This window comes from Chelonia mydas, chromosome 1, assembly GCF_015237465.2.
Source record: "Chelonia mydas isolate rCheMyd1 chromosome 1, rCheMyd1.pri.v2, whole genome shotgun sequence".
NCBI lineage: Eukaryota > Metazoa > Chordata > Testudines > Cheloniidae > Chelonia > Chelonia mydas.
In genome coordinates, this window is record NC_057849.1 from 13,608,289 (window position 1) to 13,631,035 (window position 22,747).

At 38.2% G+C, this 22,747-nt stretch overlaps 1 protein-coding gene across 6 annotated transcripts in view; it reads left to right on the forward strand.

Annotated features, from left to right (window-relative positions):
* The window catches only part of FCHSD2 (FCH and double SH3 domains 2), a 231,538-nt gene that overhangs the window by 39,817 nt on the left and 168,974 nt on the right, over positions 1–22,747 (forward strand). For 4 of the 6 annotated variants that reach the window (XM_037881542.2, XM_037881430.2, XM_037881482.2 and 1 more), the window contains exon 3: positions 14,540–14,585. The exons of 1 other annotated variant lie outside the window; for it this stretch is intronic. In XM_037881542.2, the coding sequence (XP_037737470.1) occupies positions 14,540–14,585 (46 nt within the window). Of the gene's footprint in view, positions 1–14,539; positions 14,586–16,398; positions 16,481–22,747 lie in introns of all 6 variants that reach the window. One more of the 6 variants, XM_037881610.1, reaches the window with a different exon arrangement.

Below are 22,747 nucleotides of genomic sequence, written 5' to 3' on the forward strand. Positions count from 1 at the left end.
AGATCTGATTTAACCTAGGAACAGAGTAGAATGAACAAGTTTGTTGCCACATGGTAGGAACTTGTTCTGTCACACTCTCCACTCAACAGGTCAACTTTCTTTTAATTAGGTGGTGTGACAGAGTTGGGCCAGATGGCTACAGGAGAGTGATAGAAGGCAGATATATTCGCCCCAGGTTAAGTAGGTCCCTTTTCCCTGGGTAAGGTAACAGGGAAGGTTCCAGAACAATCAGGAACTTCCTGGAAACAATTAAGGCGGACAGGCTGATTAGAACACCTGCAGCCAATCAAGAAGCTGCTAGAATCAATTAAGGCAGGCTAATCAGGACACCTGGGTTTAAAAAAGGAGCTCACTTCAGTTTGTGGTGTGCGTGTGATTGAGCTGGGAGCAAGAGGCACTGGGAGCTGAGAGTGAGAACGCATACTGCTGGAGAAATGAGGAGTACAAGCATTATCAGATACCAGGAGGAAGGTCCTATGGTGAGGATAAAGAGGGTGTTGGGAGGAGGCCATGGGGAAGTAGCCAGGGAGTTGTAGCTGTCGTGGAGCTGTTCCAGGAGGCACTCTAGACAGCTGCATTCCACAGGGCTCTGGGCTGGAACCCGGAGTAGAGGGCGGGCCTGGGTTCCCCCCCAAACCTCCCAACTCCTGATCAGAAACAGGAGGAGTTGACCTGGACTGTGGGTTCACGAAAACGGCCAAACTGAGGGCTGCCGTGAATCTCCGAGGCGAGCCAATCCACCAATAAGTGCAAGACCCACCAAGTTAGAGGAGGAACTTTGTCACAGTGGATTATCTTTGAGTTAAAATGCTTCATCTTAATTGAATGTCCAGTAGCTAATTACAGGAAAGCACATAGCAAAGTTTAGCAAAACTGTCCTATAGCAGCAGCGTTTAGCTGAAGGAAGGGGAAGCATGTTAGAAGCTTTTAATTGCAGTATTGCCTTTTCAGGTCTAAAGCAGACTGTAAGAGTCATGTAAATGCTATCATGTTACGCAAATGCGTAGACAAGAGGTAGCAAGATTTTCTCTTGTGATGTTAATATTGAACATAAAATGTCACTGTTGCAGTGTCAGGATCCAGAAAGGGGTTTGTAAGTCTTGCCTGTTTAAAAAAAGGAAAAAAGTCATGACCTTCTACAGTGGGGGGACAATGCTTTATGAAAATATTGGTATATTTTGCAATATTTTATTGTACCTATAGAAGAGGAAAGTCTTTCAAAAATATCAAGATATGTGGTCTAAATAATCAATCTGTAATAACTTTTATACTGTCAAAACAGCTAGCTAATTTATATTAATGGTCATAAGATCATCATATGTAATTATATGGGAGATAGTACAAACAGTACAAGTGTTAAAAGTAGGGCTTGAAAAATGTGCCAGGCATATTTTGGTGCTTGCCCAGAGTATTAAACACAAAAGATGAATGGGTTGGCCCACCAATGAGTGGAAACTGACTTGTCTTAACTTCATACTGCTGAGGTTTGAGAAAACTGAGCAACAGCAATGGCATGGAAGCTGAATGCAGACTTGCGAACCAGCACTGCATTTCTTCATGTTTGGAAGGTTGTCTTTGGATCCAAGAGGCAGAAATTTCTTTTCTAAAGAAGGCTTAAATTCTTCAGAAATTGATATATACATCTTCTCATCTGGCAGAACAAGCATCCTCTTGTCAGAGAAAAGTGGATTTTTCAAGACCCATTTAAAGAATTTAAATACAAACTGATATTTTAAAGGTATACATGATGTCAAAATCCCCAGGAAAGGTATTTAAAATATTGCAATTAAAAATATCCTATTTTTCTTTTAAAAATGGAAAAGAATCATGAAAGTTTAAAAGTAGCAACAGTTAAGCTTTTTGCAATTAAGAAGACAAAAAAAAAACCATAACTGTGCGTTAAAGTTTTGATAAGGCTGTACTGCATGTTATAATGTAAAGCTGTGCTTAAATTACAATGTATATTTAAAGATAGCTATATTACGGCAATGTTGATTTCAGTGCTAATCTTCTCGTTGGGGAGGAGTACAGAAATCGGTTTTAAGGGCCCTTTATGTTGGGGAAAAAATGGCTTCGTTGTGTGGATGCGTGCAGGGTTAATTTGATTTAACACTGCTAAATCCAACATAAACTCGTAGTGTAGACCAGGCCTTAGTTTGTTTTGCTGTAACTACTAGTGGTATACATCTTCTTGCAGGACTGAGGATGAGCGTGCATGTGAGCTTCCCTCAAAAGTGCATGGGCAGTGTCCTCCTGCTAATGTGTGAGACAGGAAGCTTAACTGACCATCAAAAAAACCAAACTCTGAAACTATGCACGCAGTGCGTCAAATGTGCAAAGCAATAAAGAATTTTTTCTTGAGTATCTTTCAACAATTGTAATCTTAGATGTTACTTATAACAATAGTAGGTACAGAATCTTGAGACAGAGGTGGTTTTAATGCTGATAGTGTCCCTTAAACTTAGCACATAATTATACGGTAGGTAATACTGAATAACAAACGTGTTTCTTGCAATGAAAGTTGGCAATTATTTCTACTCTTAAGCAAATATGGTTGTAGAGTAACAATGTACCACAATGAAACACTTTTATGGAATCAGATGATGGAGCTGGAAAAGACCTCTGGAGTCATTAAACACAATACTCTGTACAGAGTTCTATATTTTTATTGTCCTAATGCCTCAAATATTTTAATTCACGATAATTCAGTATGTGGCACCCTTTTTTTTTTTTTTTCCCCCTTGTTGTTGAATCAGTGCCTCATCTCGACTCTAGTAAGGCTTTTGATACTGTCTCTCACATGATGACAGGTTTCAGAGTAGCAGCCGTGTTAGTCTGTATCCGCAAAAAGAAAAGGAGGACTTGTGGCACCTTAGAGACTAACAAATTTATTTGAGCATAAGCTTTCGTGAGCTACAGCATCCGATGAAATGAGCTGTAGCTCCGAAAAGCTTATGCTCAAATAAATTTGTTAGTCTCTAAGGTGCCTCCTTGTCTCTCAGTCCTCCTTGTCTCTCGCATGACCTTCTCATAAACAAGCTAGGGAAATACAACCAAGATGGAGCTACTAAAAGGTGGGTGAATAACTGGTTGGAAAACTGTTTCCAGAGACTGGTTATCAGTGGTTCACAGTCAAGCTGGAAGGGTATATTGAGTGCAGTCCCGCAGGGTTCAGTTCTGTTCTGGTTCAGGTTCAGTCTGGTTCTGTTCAATATCTTCATCAGTGTTTTAGATAATGGGATAGAGAGTACACTTATAAAGTTTGCGGATGATACCAAGCTGGGAGGGGTTGCAAGTGCTTTGGAGGATAGAATTAAAATTCAAAATGATCTGGACAAACTGGAGAAATGGTCTGAAGTAAACAGGATGAAATTCAATAGGGACACATGCAAAGTACTCCACTTAGGAAGGATCAGTCAGTTGCACACACACAAAATGTGAAATGACTGCCTAGGAAGGAGTACTGCGGAAAGGGATCTGGGGGTCATAGTGGATCACAAGCTAAATATGAGTCAACAGTGTAACACTGTTGCAAAAAACAGCAAACATCATTCTGGGATGTATTAGCAGGAGTGTTGTAAGCAAGACACAAGAAGTAATTCTTCCTCTCTACTCCACGCTGATTAGGCCTCAACTGGAGTATTGTGTCCAATTGTGGGCACCATGTTTTAGGAAAGATGTGGACAAATTGGAGAAAGTCCAGTGAAGATTAACTAACAAAAATGATTAAAGGTCTAGAAAATATGACCTATGAGGGAAGATTGGAAAAAATTGGGTTTATTTTGTCTGGAGAAGATTGAGGGGGGACATACCAGTTTTCAAGTACATAAAAAGGTTATTACAAGGAGGAGGGAGAAAAATTGCTCTCCTTAACCTCTGAGGAAAGGACAAAAAGCAATGGGCTTAAATTGCAACAAGGGCAGTTTAGGTTGGACATTAGGAAAATCTTCCTAACTGTCAGGGTGGTTAAGCACTGGAATAAATTGCCTGGGGAGGTTGTGAAATCTCCATCATTGGAGATTTTTAAGAGCAGGTTAGACAAACACCTGTCAGGGATGATCTAGATAATACTTAGTCCTACCCTCAGTGCAGGGGACTGGATTAGATGATTTCTTGAGGTCTGTACCAGTCCTATGATTCTATGATTAAGCTAAGATACAGTGTGATGAATGAAACTGAGTTCTGATCCCTTGTGACATCTAAAGTTCTTACGCTGTTGTTTTTGAAAGAGCATTAGTGTTTTAGTCTAAGGTACAACTTGGTGAGGGCATTCTGGCTTTCATATGTATCTTTCATTTCCCTTTATGTTGTGTGTATGACCAGGTTTTGAAAAATTTGCCAGACATGTAATCAGAGGAGTAATCCAACTAGCCAGTGGGTTGTACTCTGTTAAAAACCCAGGCCCCTCATGACTTTGAGTTGGTGTGATTGGAGAATGTTGGAATTTCTTCCAGGGCACTGTCCTGTACCCTATTTGGGGGCTCCATCTTTCATATCTTCTGGTTATTAGGTGTGTAGTAATTTGGAAGCTTCATCTGTCTCTAGCTTCTGGAAAAGAGGAACTTTCTGCCCTTGGGAGCATCCTGGTTGTTGAATGGGGGAAGGATCTCTGCTCCATTAGCCCTCCTCCAGAATCTTCAGGCTGCTGCAAGGAGAAAGGGTCTGTTACTTCACCCCTGTGTTCCTCAGCCTGCATGCTGAACAGGGGAAGTTCTTTTTCCCCCCCACTCCTGCTTGCTGGCAGGGAGAATGCAAGTGGTTTTTTCAAGCCCTATTGACGACATTTGTAACATACACTATGCTTTTCTGTCCTTGTGCCAATAATTACACATAAAACCATACAGAAACATTAAATTAATGTCTGTAAATTGAATACATATTTTTAATAATAGCTTATTTAATGTGGAGTTGGACGGATCGGTAATGAAACAATGGGAAACTTGAAGTGTAGCCACACTAAATGTAAATGCTCATTTTCTAGCGGCATAAGACTAGAGAATCCTTGCAAAATTATGCTTATATGTTTGTCCCAGATGAGTTTTTTGATGCACAAATACTTATTCTTGATCAGTATTATGGTCACGGTGGGCAAATGGATCTTGTGCCTGTTCCCATAAATTTAGTTCTGCAAGATTAAAATAAGAGGAAATGTGACATAAGGTTGCTGCTGCTGTAATGCTACTTCCCTTTAATTTTTCTGGACATGGTTGCTCAGCTGGTTCCTTTCGAAATGTTTGTTAGGGACTGGTCTGTTTGTTACTTTTTGCATTGTTTTCTTGCAGTAACCTTCTAAAACCCTACACCAGACCAATACTGTATTGAATTTCAGTTACCCTTGCTTTACATTTCAAAATAAGTAGCAGCAGGGATCATTTGTGAATTTGAGACTGAGAGGTACTGAAAATAGGATGTGCAAGCAGATGCGCCAAGTTTAATTTCAGCTAATCTTCATAATCTGCCGAACAACACCAAAAGAGTCGTGTCTGAATAGTTTTAATGCTTCAAGTCCAGTCTCCGGCTTCCCTGACATTACTTTTTTAAAAACTCTTCTCTCCCTGTTTACCTATCTCTGCTTTGTTTTTCCTCTGCCTCCCACCAGTTGTGAAAAATAATTCTGACCGAAATGTTCCTGCTGCATAATCCTTCTCAGATAGGGGTCCAATCCAATACCCATGCAAATCAATGGGAGTCTTTTAATTGGCTGTCGTGGGCTGTGGTTTAGGAGAATCAAAATGACATTGGCCTCATTCTTTTGCCTCTACTACAATGCAGGACAATGTCAAACTGGGGAGGCAAGAACCCCAGGAAACAGAGAGGGGAAAAAAGACCTTATGGGTAATCTGAGCAGTGGTGGATCATGCTCTATTTACCCATCTACCCCTTGGATCCAGGGGAAGATATTTTTCTTTTCTCCCATCAGATGATAGTGTTGGAAGTACTGCTGCTCCATGCCCTGATGCTCTGGTGAGCTCCAACTGCTTCAGTGCTTGATCTGCTGCATGTGCTGTTTCTTGCTATTTCCAGCATTTGTGGGGTGTCTCAGATAACATCCAATAATGCCAGGTGTGTTTTGTGAAATGCTTAATACACTTGTGTCTAAAAAATCAGTGTTAATAAAATTACACGTTGCCCTTCTAGTGCTTGCATAATTGCACAACACAAGTTGTATCATGTTCAGTAATTGCTGAAAAAATAGTATAAACTGCAGGAATTTATACTGTTCTACACAAAAAATGTTTTCCCTGAGTTCTGTAGATAAAGCAGGTTCTCACAATATTCTGCAGGAAACCACAAACTACAGAAACAAGACCAGAAGGATCACGTTATTTTGTTGCCTATTGTATTGGAGATATTTTATCATTTGGTTGTTTTTTAATATGTGACTCTGGAAATTCTCTTTATGTTAATTTTAAAATACTTTAGTTTATATACATTTGAAGGAATATTCTGTTTAATATTTAGCAATTTGTATATATGTAACTTCAAAACTTGATTTTAGTAGAACATTTTGTTACTTAAAAAGAAACAAAATATTAAACACTTTAAAGCCAGCAAATTCATAAATTGGTTTAATAAACAACCTTAAAATCTTGTTATACCTGTGATTTACTTAGCAACTCTGTTATAGCTTGGCTTTTGCATTCTTTCAAGAGGGGATGTAGGCATAGCATAAATGAGCAAGTTTCACGTGAGGTGGTAAACTGGCCAGAAAAGGAACAACTCTGCAAACTGAGTATAATCTACCTGGTGAGGGAATGGAAAGAGCAGGTCTCTCTCCTCACTTGTATCCTCCTGTTAGTTGCTTTACTTGCTGTAACCTCTAACCCTTTCCATCTTGTCAGTGTTGCAAGGCCTGGTCTACACTATAAAGTTTTGCTTATGTAGCTGTGTCAGCTAAGGGTGTGGGGAAAAAAAATCAGACCCCCTAGCCGATACGGATGTGCTGGCAAAAACGCTAGTGTAGATGCACGTATGCTGATGGTGTGTTGGCTTCTGCCTGCTTATGCTGCATCTACTCTAGGGGGCTCAAAACAGACTCCAATGAGAGACTGCTTAATTGGAATTAATTTGCAAACTGGATACAATTAACTTAGGCTTGAATAAAGACTGGGAGTGGATGTGTCATTACGCAAAGTAAAACTATTTCCCCTTGTTTATTTCCCCTCCTACTGTTCTTGTAAAGTGCTGGAAATGGCCCACCTTGATTATCACTACAAAAGGTCCGTGTCCGTCCGTCCGTCCGTTCCCCCCCGCTGGTAATAGCTCACCTTTCCTGATCACTCTTGTTACAGTCTGCATGGTAACACCCATTGTTTCATGTTCTCTGTGCATATAAAATCTCCCCACTATATTTTCAACTGCATGCATCCGATGAAGTGAGCTGTAGCTCACGAAAGCTTATGCTCTAATAAATTCTTTAGTTTCTAAGGCGCCACAAGTCATTCCTTTTCTTTATACTGGCTAAGGCTCTGTAGTGTAGACGTGAATTAAGCTGTATTTGTTTAGCACATTCACCGAATGCTAATTTTTAGTGAAAGTTCTACTACTTTTCTAGTTTAGATGTTTCTGTTTTCTACCAGCATAGGCCCTGATCCTGCTTTCACAGGCCTTAATTTCCACATATAGCTTACGCCATTGCTTAGCTCACTTCTGAATTTGTCCAAGACTTCCATGGGCGATGCGGTCACTTATAGCAGGTTTAAATTTGTCTCTATGTATTTTAACAGAGAATTATATGTGAATGAGCTTGACCACATATTTACTATGTACGGTTATTTTTTCTGCATTCAGATAAATTAGCAGTTAGTAGACGTGCTTAGACATATTTGAACTTCCATCATGAAACATGACCAATGTAGTTGAGGTTAGCACTTATCGTATAACTACTTCAGCTTTTTTTCACTCTGCAATCCGTTTGTGAAAGAAACACATCCTCATTTATTGTGTGATCGGGTGACATTGTCAATTACAGTATTCCTTAAATGTCTGTTATGATACAGCCTAATCATTTTAAAATGTGAACAATTCCATATTTATTGTGGATCTAGAACCTTAAAAATGTAATGTATTAGACTGTAGCACTAGAGGAGGTTCACTGGCTTGACTGATACTTTGGTAATGCTGGTGCAACAATATAATTCTAGAGCCACCTTTTGAATGTTTTCATTCCATCTTTCTTGTTGGGAAGCAAGGGTCCTGGAGAGACTTCTTGACACAACATTCTCCACTGATCCAGCTCCTTGCTTAATTCTCTTCATCTGATCTGTAACAAAAATGTTAAAATAAATCTTAATACAGCATAGCAGCCATTACTTTAAATTAGCTGTCGTCACATTTCTGGAACTTGACTTTCAATTGGCAGGTGGTACTCAAATGTGGTAAATAAAACCATAGGTCTAGTAGTATTGCAAGAGGAGAGTATAGTTATTGTTGTAGCTTTATTACCCTTGAGGTGGATTCCATTGTTAAAAAAAGTATCAAAAGAAAAAAGATAGATGTTTGTTTTAATATTGAGGAGGTGATTTAAATGTTATCAGGGAGGCAAAATACAGGTAATGTACAATAGAATAAAAACCAACTCTCCCTCATTCTCAGATGTTTTTGTACTGTGTTCTTTAGCTTTATAAATAAGTAAATTATAAATGTCAGTAGGAGCGTGAGAAGTTTATAAGGATAGGTGTGTGAAAGGTGGAACCTAGAAGGAAAGAAGTACATTTTGGAGGGCAGGTGGGGAGGACAGCAATAATTTCCCTCTCCCCTGTTGTTTTCCCAAGTACTTGGTCACATACAAATCACTCAGTTTTTTGGTGGAAGTGTAGAGGCTCTTTATGTATCCATTGGAGAGTGTGCACAGCTCTATACCTGTGTTAACTTTGCAATGCTGCAGGCTTTCGTTTTGGGGGAAGAATAATCTCAGGGCTCGTAATGTTTAAGTGGTAGTTCATTTGTTTTAATTATTACTGTAATAGACTGATTTTTTTTAGGTGGATTTTAGGTGCCAGTGCTACAGTCACTGCTGTCAAACATTCACTGTTACTTAATTGTCAATAAATTAGATTCATAATAGAATATTTCACTTTTTCATTCTCGTAATGATAGTTAGTAATATCATTTTGCTCTGAAAATGAATACAGGAGGCAGTTACTAAAGTTAAGTTAAATAGACTAAAATAAAATGCAGGAAGGATTGTTTCAACTCTCCAAGTATTGCTAATCCCAAGCATTCAAAAGCATGAGTCAGATCTCAAAAAAGTATCACACTAACTTAAAAATCATGGGAATTATAAAAGAATAAATGTTGGGTTCTTTTATTTAATTTGAAAGCTTCAAAAACCAAAAGGCAGGTTTCATACTTTTCTTCGTAACCATGAAGGCTTGAAACTTCTTTTTAAAAAAATGAAAGCTGAGAGATTTACATAATAACATAATTCCATCAGTTGGGGCAAATATCAAACTTGCAATAAAATTGCAAGTGTTCACAACTCTATGATACATAGCTCCCATGTATCTACTGAATTCAGGTGTGCTAATAATCCTGTTATTTTATGTTCAGGAATTTTGAATGTATTAATTTATACTAGGCTTATTTCTGACAAATGTAGGGCTTCATCCTGAAATACGTACTCATGTGTATGCTTGCTTCTGCATATACTCCTATTAATTTTTATGGGACTACGTTCAGAAGTGAGCATACTTCAAGAGTTACTGTTTGTAGGACAGAGTTAAGTTTTACTTGCTAAATCTGTTGAAGATAGGAATCACTTAGATGCTCAAATAAATTGGTTAGTCTCTAAGGTGCCACAAGTACTCCTTTTCTTTTTATCTAGAAATAAGTAATTGAAAGAAAAATTTTAAAATATGCTCTCAACTCTAACCTACTTTCTTTCCTTTGTAACAATTACTTGATAAATGCATAAGCAGGGCAGGGGGAAAGGGACAGTTTGCTCTGGGCCTCCATTTGAGAGGACCCCCACTTGCTGGGTTGCATTGAAATTTGGCCCAGCAGCCCTGCTGTCACAATTGAGGGGCTGCTGATCCAAAACCAAGTAGCTCTGCCACGTGGGGCGAGTGCAGTGCAGGCTTGTGCTCCAGCACATGCCCTCCCCAGCCTCCTCTCAGGGTTAAATTTTTTGGAAGGTTGTAGGGAGGAGAGGGAGTGAAGTACTTCAATTTCAGATTTTACCCTGGGCCCCACAAAAACCTCTGTATAGCCCTACACATAAAAATAGTAATTGTAAATGCATGCCCATTTTTTAAAAACTACACAATACATTTATCTTTTTTCAGGGAACTAGCTTGTTTTCTTTCAAGATTTTTCTCACAATGTTGACATAACCCTTGACCTTATACAAGTGTATACATGGAAATTGTCAGGTTTGTCAAGGTAGGAAGACATCAAATACTTTGTCAGTCAGTCTGCTTTGTTTCCTAGCAGAAGTTCTTTGCTCTCGAAAAATTTGAGAACGCCATCTTTAAAGAACAATCTCAGATACTTACTGTTTTCCCACTAACTCTACTGAAACGCAAAAATTGAATCACTCTGTAAATTGAACTCTGATGGTCTAAAATCTGTTTATACTAAAGTGAATTAAATATTTTAGAATAATAGAATGGTAGGGCTTGAATAAAATCTAAAATTGCTTTTAAATGTTTCTTGCTATTGTACAACCCTTTTTCTCCAACAAACTAGAGATTACAACCATTTCATCTGAAAACAAACTTCAGTGTTTCTATCAGTGTACAACTCATTCAGTCCAAAAATACTAAATTACTTTTGTACTAAATTCCACAACAGTAGGTTTCAGTTTAGAATGAACTGTAGTGCATATACTCTTTTTTACACCTAGATCAGACTGTAAATTTTCAAATGAGGCTGCCTGAGTAGAAACTAGTAATGGCATATTTTTGCTCTTGCTTTGAAGCTTACACTCTTTATTTTTGAAGGCTTAAAAACAGTAACTTGTTTCCCACTACCTCTTAAATGTTTATAGATTTCAGCAGTTCCTGTAACAGCGTTATTGAAGTCAGTCGCACTTGTTGAAGAAACATAAGTCATTTTGGAAGAATATTGCATTTTTAGTAGGGCCGTCAATCGATTAAAATATTAATTGCGATTAATTGTGCTGTTAAACAGTAATAGAATACCATTTATATGAATATTTTTGGATGTTTTCCACATTTTCAGATATATTGATTTCAGTTACAACACAGAATACAAAGTGTACAGTTGCTCACTTTATATTTATTTTTGACTGCAAATATTTGCACAGTAAAAAACAAAATAAATAGTATTTTTTAGTTCACCTAATAAAAGTACTGTAGTGCAATCTCTTTATCATGAAAGTTGAACTTACAAATGTAGAATTATGTACAGAAAACCCGTGCATTCAAAAATAAAACAATGTAAAACTTTAGCGCCTACAAGTCCACTCAGTCCTACTTCTGGTTCAGACAATCACTCAGACAAACAAGTTAGGTTACAATTTGCAGGAGATAATGCTGCCCGCTTCTTGTTTACAATGTCACCTGAAAGTGAGAATAGGCATTTGCATGGCACTGTTGTAGCTGGCATCACAAGATATTTACCAGATTCACTAAAGATTCATATGTCCCTTCATGCTTCAGCCACCATTCCAGAGGACATGCATCCATGCTGATGATGGGTTCTGCTTGATAATGATCCAAAGCAGTGCGGAACGACACATGTTCATTTTCATCGTCTGAGTCAGATGCCATCAGCAGAAGGTTCATTTTCTTTTTTGGTGGTTCAGGTTCTGTGTGTCTGCATTGGAGTGTTGCTCTTTTAAGACTTCTGAAAGCATGCTCCACATCTCGTTCCTCTGAGATTTTGGATGGCACTTCAGATTCTTAAATCTTGGGTGGAGTGCTGTAGCTATTTTTAGAAATCTCACATTGGTACCTTCTTTGCTTTTTGTCAAATCCGCAGTGAAAGTGTTCTTAAAATGAACGTGTGCTGGGTCATCTGAGGCTGCTATCACATGAAGTATATGGCAGAATGTGGGTAAAACAGAACAGAAGATGTATAATTCTCCCCCAAGGAGTTCAGTCACAAATTTAATTAATGCATTATTTTTTTAACGAACATCATCAGCATGGAAGTATGTCCTCTGGAATGGTGGCCGAAGCATGAAGGGGCATACGAATGTTTAGCATATCTGGCGCATAAATACCTTGGAAACACCTGTTTTCACTTTCTGGAGATGTAAATGAGAAGTGGGCAGCATTATGTCCTGTAAATCTAAACAAACCTGTTTCTCTTAGCGATTGGCTGAACAAGAAGTAGAACTGAGTAGACTGGTAGGGTCTAAAGTTTTACATTGTTTTGTTTTCTAAATTGGTAAGTTACACTTTCACGATAGAGATTGCGCTACAGTATGTGTCTGAGGTGAATTGAAAAATACAATTTCTTTTATCATTTTTATAGTGCAAATATTTGTAATACAAATAATATAAAGTGAGCACTGAATACTTTGTATTCTCTGTAGTAATTGAAATCAATATATTTGAAAATGTAGAAAAACAGCCACAAATATTTAATAAATTTAAATTGGTATTCTATTGTTTAACAGTGCAATTAATTTTTTTAATCACAATTAATTTTTTTGAGTTAATTGCATGAGTTAACTGTGATTAGTCGACAACCCTAATTTTTCGATATGCTTGTTATCATAGATGGAAGCTTGGGCTTTGATAAGAAAACTACTAAAGTATGTTGGTCCAATGTTACCTATAACAATATCTTACAGGTACTATGTAGCATCTTTCTTCCAGAAGGATCCTAAACAACAATATGCAGGGATGATTTCACTTAGTTCTAAAATGGAGTCACTTATATGCAGCTGAAACTGCCAGGGAAATTTAGGTAGACCGGATGTGATAACCAGAGTTGGAATGGGGCCAAGCCCGCAGAGCTAATATAAACCTTACTCTTGAAAAGAGTTACATGGGTTCTTTAATGACTACAATTGGCCAGGACCTCTGTTTTACATCTTATTTGAAATATGGAACCTCTAACAGTGTGTTCTGCGGGCAGGAATAGAAAGCACCATTGGTGCTTATTCTGTTTTTACATTCTAATTTCAACTTTATGGGATGTTATTACAGGATACAGTAGATGATTATTAGTAGAAACATATCTGTGCTCTTTTGCTGTGTTGCTCATAAGCGGCTTTGCTGTTATTGGGAGTGTCGATAACTTACAGTAAGGAAAGTGTTTCCAGGGGAAATGTTGCTCGTAAGAGGCTGTTGCTCTTATAAGGTGTTGCAGCAAACGGGCATCTGCTGTATTTACATTAACTTCTAGCTTGTCCCCATAATTAATTGTTCAATCTGTTTAAATAGAATTAAAGTCATATGTTTTGTGCATAGTGCATTATTAATCTTAGTAGAAAAATGTGGAAATGCAGACCAAGGAAAATCCTATTGCTTGGTTGCTTGAGCGTAAAAAGAAAATTACTTAAACTATCAGAGCACTACTAGGAGTCTTGGTACGCCTAGATAGTTCTAAATCTGAGGAGGGTTAGCTATGGTTCAACCATTCTTCCTTTTCTTTGTGCTGCTGTAGTTTGGTTCTCCTAGTGCTACAAAGTACAGAGACCTACTGTATTTAGAGGGAAAAGGGGTAGCATAATCTGTTTTTATTCTGCAGCAAGATTGCTTCAGACTTGGACCTTATAATTCAAAAGTATATTGAAAGCTTTGCGAATCCCATTTTTGCCAGAACATGATTGAGTAAAGTCACAGTGCCAAATTCTGCTGATATATTGGTATAAACTTGGCATGACTCATTTGAAGCATTTGTAATTACTCCAGATTTATACTGATGCCCAAAGAGCAGAATTTGGCCCACAAAGTCTTGGTGTAAACCATGGGAAATGAAATATACCGATTCTTCTCTTGTCCTTTTTTTGTTTTGCCCATCTCTAAAATCAATAATACTTGGCATTCACTTACACTGAGTACTGGCCTTAGTTCAGTAGTCTGCGGCAAGCAATTGGTGTAGCTGTACCACTACTGACCCCTTAGTATAGAAAGTGATATAGGGGTTTAAACCAATTGAGCTAAGTGGGTCCACGCTGATGTAGCTACACCGATTGCTAAATCAGGGCACTCCTGAGTGAAGATGGTGCATGAAAGTGAGATGAGTCCTGCATCTGGAACAATTAGCCTGGTATGTTCAGATGCAGTCAGGGAGAGATGACTTCCCCCCAAAAAAAGTTTAGATGCCTGAAGGCCAAATTTTGTTCTCTGATAAACCAATATAAAGCTGAAGAGACTTTAATGAAGTAAATGGAGCTTGAGGGAAGGAGCTCTTAATCTATGGTGGCCACATGCAAGTGGTTGTTAGGCAGTTAATACACAATTGTCAAACAGTTCAGCTCTTCTTTTGCTCTTCTCTTGGCTGTAAAGGCTGTCTGATGGTGCATTTGAACTGAAGTTATATAAAACTCCTTTTTAATTATTGCATTTATAGTATATGGTTGTGTGTGTTAATGGACTCCCCCCCCTGTTTTTTGTAGGACATTCAGTCAGAAGAAAGCTGCAATTGAGAGAGAGTATGCACAGGTAAGTCCTAGGATAAATTTGCCTTTATTGTCTAAGCCATTGTTCTCTGTATGTAAGGATACATTAACTGATTAGGAAATCTCCCGCAACATTATTTTGCATTTTACATTGGCTGTCTTCTGTGCATCAAGAAATACAAAATATCTCTCTTTATAATTTGGATCAGATATCCCTGGCTGTGCTGAACAGTCTCTATTCTGCAAAAACAACAAGGAGTCTATCTTTGTTTTTGCTGATACAGACTAACACGGCTACCACTCTGAAGCCAATCTCTATTCTGTATCCTGCTCTGAAGCCTGACTCGGGAAAGATCTAGGGAGGAATTGTTGGTCTTGGAAGTGGTCCACAGCCACTTTTTTCAACTGTTTTCCGGGGTAGGAGTGGCAGCCATGTAATTAGTGGAATCAAATTGGTTAGAGGAAACGGAGGAAAAATCATTGTAGCATCATCATTGCAGTAGCATCTTTGCATACTTGCATTAAATATAGCCTTGTTAAGACTGTGCTTCCCTTGGTCAGAAATAGACCAAACCTAGTGAGCTTCAGAGCATTCTGCAAGACCCATCTATTTACCCAGGCTTTTGGTGAAGAAGAGGCGTGGTAAGGAGTGGGATGGGTATTGATTTAATGGATTTTGATTCTCCCTCTTGTCAGATTCCTTCTGGTTTGGGGACAAGGAGCATCTGCTGGTTTAATTTGTGACTTTTTAATTTATGGCAAAAGTTCTTAGAGCCTAGGTTGGCCTCTTTAAAATGTTATAAATCTTAAGAATAAAGAAACATTGAACAGGAGAACTTGCTATATTTCTATGTAGAGTGACATTTGTAATAATAGGAGAGGCTAATTTTTCAAGACTTTAAAATTCTACCATACAAATTTTACTCATGGTGAAACCCTGCACATATAGTCTCATCCTGAACTAAATGGAAATGAAGCCTTCTTTATTTCAAAAACGTTGTATTTAGGTCAGTCTTTTGTTGTATATTCTAACAATACCTGTGTGCATATCCACAAACTGAAAACTAATGCAATAGCTCTGGATTTTATCAAAAGTCAATAGATGACTCTGATGCTATCTGAGTATTCATTGATATATTAAGCTTTACATTACTGTGTCATTGATCACTTTGGCAGTTACACTAAAGTAACAACTTTTGAATAGTAGGATCAATATATTTTGTTTTAAGGCTTGGCATTTTTAACTAATGCTCTAGGCCCAGGTTTTTAAGCTATTTTAAAGCTTAAGTCTCCTTTTCAAAAGGGATTTAGTCATTTAGGAGTCTAAATTCCATTGACAGTCAAAAACGAGATTTAGACTCTGTGAGGGAATGCACGCCTGTATTCAGACCTTATGTCATAATCATCTTTGTGAAAAATATGTCTTGTGAGGCATCATTTGAAAAGTAATAACTCACTGGTGAATAATATCATGATGAAATGTGTGTAGTAACATTAGATGTAAAGTTATGAATTCCACATTAATAGTGTTGGAAGCACATGTTCAAACCCATGTAGCCCTGATTAGTCAGGACTGGTCAAGCAGGTCTTAAACAAAGGAATGTGTGTGTACCTCAGTTTACATATAATTAGTAAACAGGGTACTTGAAACAGTAAGAGGGAGACAAGATAAATCTGCATTTTAGCAAACAACAGCATGGAACCTCTTTCATGATAAGACTCCATGTCTCCCTCACAGCTGGGAGGAATATTATCTAGGGATAACCCTCAGGAAAATACATTTTAAAGGGTGACTGAACTATAAAAGTGAGGGGCAAGTTCTCTCTCCCTCTCCATTTCTCTCTCCTTCACCTAAGACGACAAAAGAATCAGCCTATGGAATTCGGGAGCAGATCCTGACCTGAAACTTGGTCAGCAGTGTCGCTGGGAACCTGTGGGGTAAGAATGTCACCTTGAACCAAGTTTAGTTTAAGTTTTATAAAGCATTTTATGTTTATTTCTCTTGTAACCATTTCTGACTTTAATGCCTTGTACTCACTTAAAACCTGTGTCCTTGTAGTTGAATAAACTTGTTTTATTCTTTAATTAAAACTAATCCAGTGTTGTAAATTGTTTGGGTAACTCAATTTAAGATATTGATCACCTCAGAGGGACAACTGACTTAATATATTTGGACTGTCCAGGAGAGGGCTGGACAGTGTAGAACACATGTTTTGGGGAGAAGTTCAGGACTGGGAGTGTGTTTGGGGTCACCCTGCAAGTAGTAACCAAACGCTGCTGAAAGCCAAAGCGTGGCTGGTGTTTGCTGACAGGCTGCTGGGGTCGGAGTTGCTGGACCAGGGCTGTAGCTATATACACACACTCAAGGTGTGACCTGCATGCTGTTTGGATGTTTGTGAGCAGCCCAGGTGGGACCTACAGCAGCAAAGCATTGTGGGGGACCCCCAGGTTGCAGGGTAGGGGTGATGCAAGACTTCACTGGTCAGGATTGCACCCTGGAATGTCATAGACTCCTAAATCAATTGCGATGCTGAGTGCAGCAATGCCTAAACACCTGTAAAAAATCTAGGCCTTTGTGCCTAATGATGCAGGGAGTCTGAGCTCAGATCTTAATATATTTCTCCGCATTATCTAAACACAATGGTGAGTTGTGTGTTTTTGTACTCATGAACATTTTTAGCATTCATTCTATATGGGGTAAAATCTTAATGAACTTAGGAAAATGAACAATTGCATTCTCAGAGTTCTGGAGCTATAACACCTGAGGTTTTCAGACTTTTTAGTAAAAAATGCAAATTTCCAGCAATGCAGCTGGCATTATTGGTTTAGTGACTGTCTAATCATATGAATAAAAGTTTGCAGGATTGCATCCTTGGTTTGGTGATAGGTGTATTGCCTGAAAACACTGGATAATTCACATTTAGAGCTTTAAAAAGATTTCTCTTCTGTGTGAAATTTTCTGACAATGTTTCCCAACAATACAAATTGTCATTGAACTAAATATAAATGCTCTCCCATTAATTATAATGTGACATTTGTCTTTAAAACAAAGTTTTATAAAAGAAGCTGAGAATTCTCAGTAGTTTATTTTTTATGTAAAACTTGGAAGGGCTTGTCTACAAGGTGAGTTACTGTGCAGCAAGCCAGGATATGAATCAACATTGCACTAGCTCACTGCACAGTAACATGCCATGTGGACACTACTACGGTGCGTTGAAAGCCCTGGAGTGCAGTGCTTACGGTGCCATAGCAGTGTCCACATGGCGCGTTACTGTATGGCCATGCTGGCGTGCTGTAGATTCATGCCCTGGCTTGCCCACAGAAACTTGGTGTGTAGACAAAACCCTAAGCTGTTTTAATGTATTTCTTGCAAATAATCTAGTGCAGATATCCAAATGCCTTTTGACACTTTAGGGGACAGACTAATGCAAGATTAAACTTTGACTTATTTGCCGAGCTAGTCTATAGGAAAGAGTAGGCAAAACTTTAAAAACAATATTCGCACTCCTCCCATCACCTTGTCAAAAAGACCATTTTTGTATTATTTTGAAAAACTCCTGTATGCTGATATACTGTACTTGTGTGCCATATTTCTGCACAATACAGCTTTATATCAGGATGGAACCTGAATAGACCATAGTGTCCTGCAGTGGTGAGCAGTTTTTGCGGGTGTAGTGAATTATGCTACATATCTGCATAGAAATAGCATAAAACTTGATTTTCTAATATTCTTACTTCTTTTGTTTACGTGTTATACCTGCCCTTTTGCTAGGGGATCTCACGAGAAATGTTTTGGTGGCTTCAGAGTGTGGCCACCAAATCTTACTGATGGCCATTCTGACAATTTTTCCTAAAATACTTAATTAACTCTAGGAAAAACAAAAAAACCATGCACATATACATGTCCAAATTATTTTAATTTATTTATGTAGATTTTTATTATAGACGTAATAATAAAAATAATGTATGGTTGTCTCTATTCTTTACTGGACCTAAATAGAATAGAAACAAATAATGTGCTTTGCATGTTCTTGTCTCTGTTGTTGTTTCCTTTGCTTTTTTTTTTTAGACTTGCTAGATAGTAAGTCTGTTTCTGTGAAAAGTGATATTTGTATGTTTGTTAACATGGCTTTAGTCCGTCACCTCCGCGCGATCACTGTCCCGGAGGCCTGTGGCCACATGAAAAGCCCCACGGTAACCGCATTTGAGAAACACATTTGAATCTAAGCGCTATGGAGCAGGGAATGCATTAATTACTTGTCTGTATGGTGCCTAGCTCAGTGGACACTTTATTGGGACTCTTAGAATTTTATTTCTATTTATTTGTATTATGGTAATGCCTATATGCTCAGTCAGCCCTGTCACTACAACTTTGCGGCATTAAATAGTGCAGTACTCTGCTAAACAAAAACATATACATTTAAAAGTTTAACCTAATGGTCAGAACTGGAAGTGTTTACACAAACCCATTCTGCTAAAGAGATATCTAATGATATTGTTTGGAAGCAACAATGTTACAAACTCCCCTGCAGTGAAATCCTGCTGTGCTGGCTAATAGTCATGACTGGTGTGCTGGCTGCATAGTACAAAGTTATTCAAATACCGTTTCACTGAATGGAAGTGCAATTTTGTGAGAAGTTACTTTGGATACTATCCATAGAACATCTACTTTACTAATTCCTCTGAGCATCTGAAAGAAAAAATATTTTACCTTGTTGAGATCATAGTTGCGTCTCTAGTGTACGTTTCATTATTATTTACAATTTATAACTCCATAGCACAGCTTTTCCCAGAGATTGTGGCATATGACCCTGCACAGACAGACCTCATTTGTTATTCAGAACATCTGCTTATTTTTAATTAGTCTTCAGCCATTATAATTGCATAGTAAACCTTCAGAATGTGACCTTAGTGTAACCAGTTCAATGATATCTGCCTGAGTTTGCAGAGAACCTGAAATAATAGCTTGAGCTGCAAACCACACCATTTAAATGAGTGCTAATTAAGATGCCAGATATAATGCTTTAACCGTCAGCATTATTAACTATTACAAGCATGGAAGAAAGGTGAGGAAGTACCATACCATGAAGGTCTACACCAGCATTTTCAAATGTGGGAGGCACTTGTAATCGAGGATCTTAATTAAATGTAATGTATTTTTATGAATTTTTCTGCCTGAGTGTCGTAAGACCAAATTAACGTTTAGGAGGCAATATGAATCTGTCTAAAAGTTGTTCCCAAACTGTGGTCTGCAGAGCACTAGCAGGTCATATGGTGTTGGTTGGTCCTCCTTGGAAATATATTGATACCTCTAAAAGCATCTGGAAGCAAAGAAGAGGAGGACACAGTTTCGCTTGTCTCCACTGTGGCCTGTTTGTACATATAAGTGAACATCCCTCAGAGACTGCAGCCACCAGTGAGACTGGTGTTGTGAATGCCAGTGGGAGCTGTCAGTAGAAGATAAACCAGCAGGTGCCACTTGGAGAGGAATGCCCAGAAAGGAGAACCAGGCAGCTAGACAGCCTTTCCAGGATACCAGAGGGAGAGGAGGACCCAGGTGGTTGGTCGTCATAGCCACAAGAGGAAGAGAAGTAGGTAATTGGATTGTATGGACAGAGGGGAGGAGGAACAAAAGGTAGTGAAGTGTGTGCAGGGGGAAGAGTGAAGGACCTAGTGCCAGAGACACATGTGCAATGTGGGGCAGAGGAATAGAAGTGATGGGAGGGAAGATGGAATTTAGAGCAAAACTAGTGTGATTAACTTTAAAAACGTACAAATAAAAAACTTCAAAACCACTTATTACATTCAAATACATAAATATTTTCCCTTGAAAGTAATTTATTAGTTGCCCCAGTAACATTGTGCAGTTGTGTGTGTACATGCATATCTATATACCTTTCATTCTTTTGCATCCAAATACTTATTTGATTTTTGCTATGTCGCCTAGTTTCTGGATCTAAAAACCAAAAAAGTTTTCCAGTAATTGAGCTCAAAAAGGAAGTTTCCATTTATACATCTATCAGTCTTGGACAAGGAAGAAGTATTTCTAGGAGTAAAACCCAATTGCACTTTTAATGTGGATTTCAGGTTGACTGTTTTTGAATTGGATTGTAAATTCTTTGGGCAGGTGTTAGGAATCAGGAATTGTGTGCCCCACTGTCTCCCTAACTTGTGTGACTTGAATTTAAAATGTCCTTTGGTGCTCTTCACCATAGTATCTGAATACCTCAGAACACCCCTGTTAGGTAGGGAAGTATTATCTCTGTTTTGCAGATAGGGAATGCAGTCACAGAGAAACCTGAATGATTTTGGACAGAGGTAGGATGTCTGTGGTGGAGCTGAGCGTGGATCTTGGATCTTTTGAGTACATTTCCTTAACCACAAGACAAACCTTGGGCATGTAATTTAACCTCTGTTTCATCTGTTAAATGGGAATTCTTACCTTGTTTTGTAAAATGCTTTCAGATATACAGATGAAAAGCCCTGTACAGGCACATATTAGTACAGTGCCCACACTGTAATACCAGAAAGAAACAGGCAAAGGATAACTTAAAAGATTATGAACAATCTGCTTAAAAAATCCTAAAGCCCTCATTTGCAGGAGTAATGTACAAGTTCTAAAACCTGAGATAACTTACAGCATTTAGGTAGTTTAACTGTCTTTTTTAAGTCTTAGGTGCATTGTAATAAAGATAACTGCAAAGGGACAGAAGACACTGCAAAAATGAATATGAATGTATCTGCAATTGTAAAAAATTACATAGCCCTGTATAGATGACAGATTATCACTTTAAAACTGGCGTTATAAATGTCATCAGTTCAGTGCTGAACACAGAAGTAACTGATAAAACAACTGTATCTTAGAGAACACATGCCTTATGACAGCTGTTCAGGACTAATTAATTAATAGGGTGAAATCAAGTCTGGCCGCGGACTTAGCGGTTAGCTAACCGCTGGGGTGTCAGTAAAATAATTAGAGGTACTTGCCTTGAAAGTGTTTACAAGCAACTTTTTCTCTCTTAGTTCATTCCATGTAGTCCTGGTAAAATGTTCCTCCTGGAGAAGGATACAAAAGATTACTGTGGCTGTAAAAAGAGGAGGAAAAGACTGCAGAGTAGAAGGGCGGATCTCTCCCTGGGGACAAACAAGAAGTAGACATGGATCCATTGGCCAATAGCCCTGATGTTAACTGATGCATTTCAGTAATGTTACCTATTTTTGTTCTCTAAAGAAATAATTTTATTATGGAGTTGAATGTACCACAGTTGAAAATTCATCATTAGGCTGTTCCAGCATAATTTAGCTATGCCTGCTTTGTTTTTATTTGTATGTCTATTAAATGCTCAGTTTACTTTAGTGGGAAGATAATTTTTAAAATGCATGCATATCACACTATTTTAAAATGTGGGGGAAATGGCCTGTCATTAAGACTCCGACATGTGCTTTCTTTTCTAAGGAATTAAGATTTTTTTTTTACTTCTCTTTATAAGCGATGCTAGCAGTTTACTTGATAATAGTGAGCATTCATATGCAAATTTTAGTGTCTGCCATGCTTGTAGGTTGTGAAGAAATTTGGCTATGATCCTGCAATCTATGCCGGCAAGCCTCTCACTCAAGTAAATTGGAGGCTTGCCTGTATAAGAATTGCAGTGCTGGGCTCTGAGAGAAACCCTTGACCATAGCATATTAGAAATATTGTAAAATATATTCCTTGCCTTTTAAAATGTTTGGGGTTTTTTTTTGTTTTTGTTTTTTGTACTTTTTATAATAAACTCTTGGAAGCTTAAAAATGACATTTGTTCCTGAAAGTGTTTTGTTGCATGTATACACAGGTTTTTATTTATGGGGTCTTCTACAAAGGCTGGTCTGCTCTTGTCTATTTTTTTTTAAACCGAAACAAATTTTAAATGTATTGTTTTAGTGAAACACTTCTTTTTCTGGGGACTTTGTGTGTAATCTCACTTATGGGGTTCGAGGCACCGCACCATGGTGTTCTGGAAAGCCATGCCCAGTGAGCCTCGCATGAGCACCACCTCACGCCACCAGATGTTTGGGTTCCAGGCTATGTGGAAGAGTTGGGAGCCCTAACTCTCTTCCTTTCTTTCTGGCCACTATTGTCTGTGAGCATTAGAGTTATCTGTGTAACTTTTAGACAGTTTTACTGTTGTCTTATGAATAGTTTATATTTTTTCAAATAATTTTTCA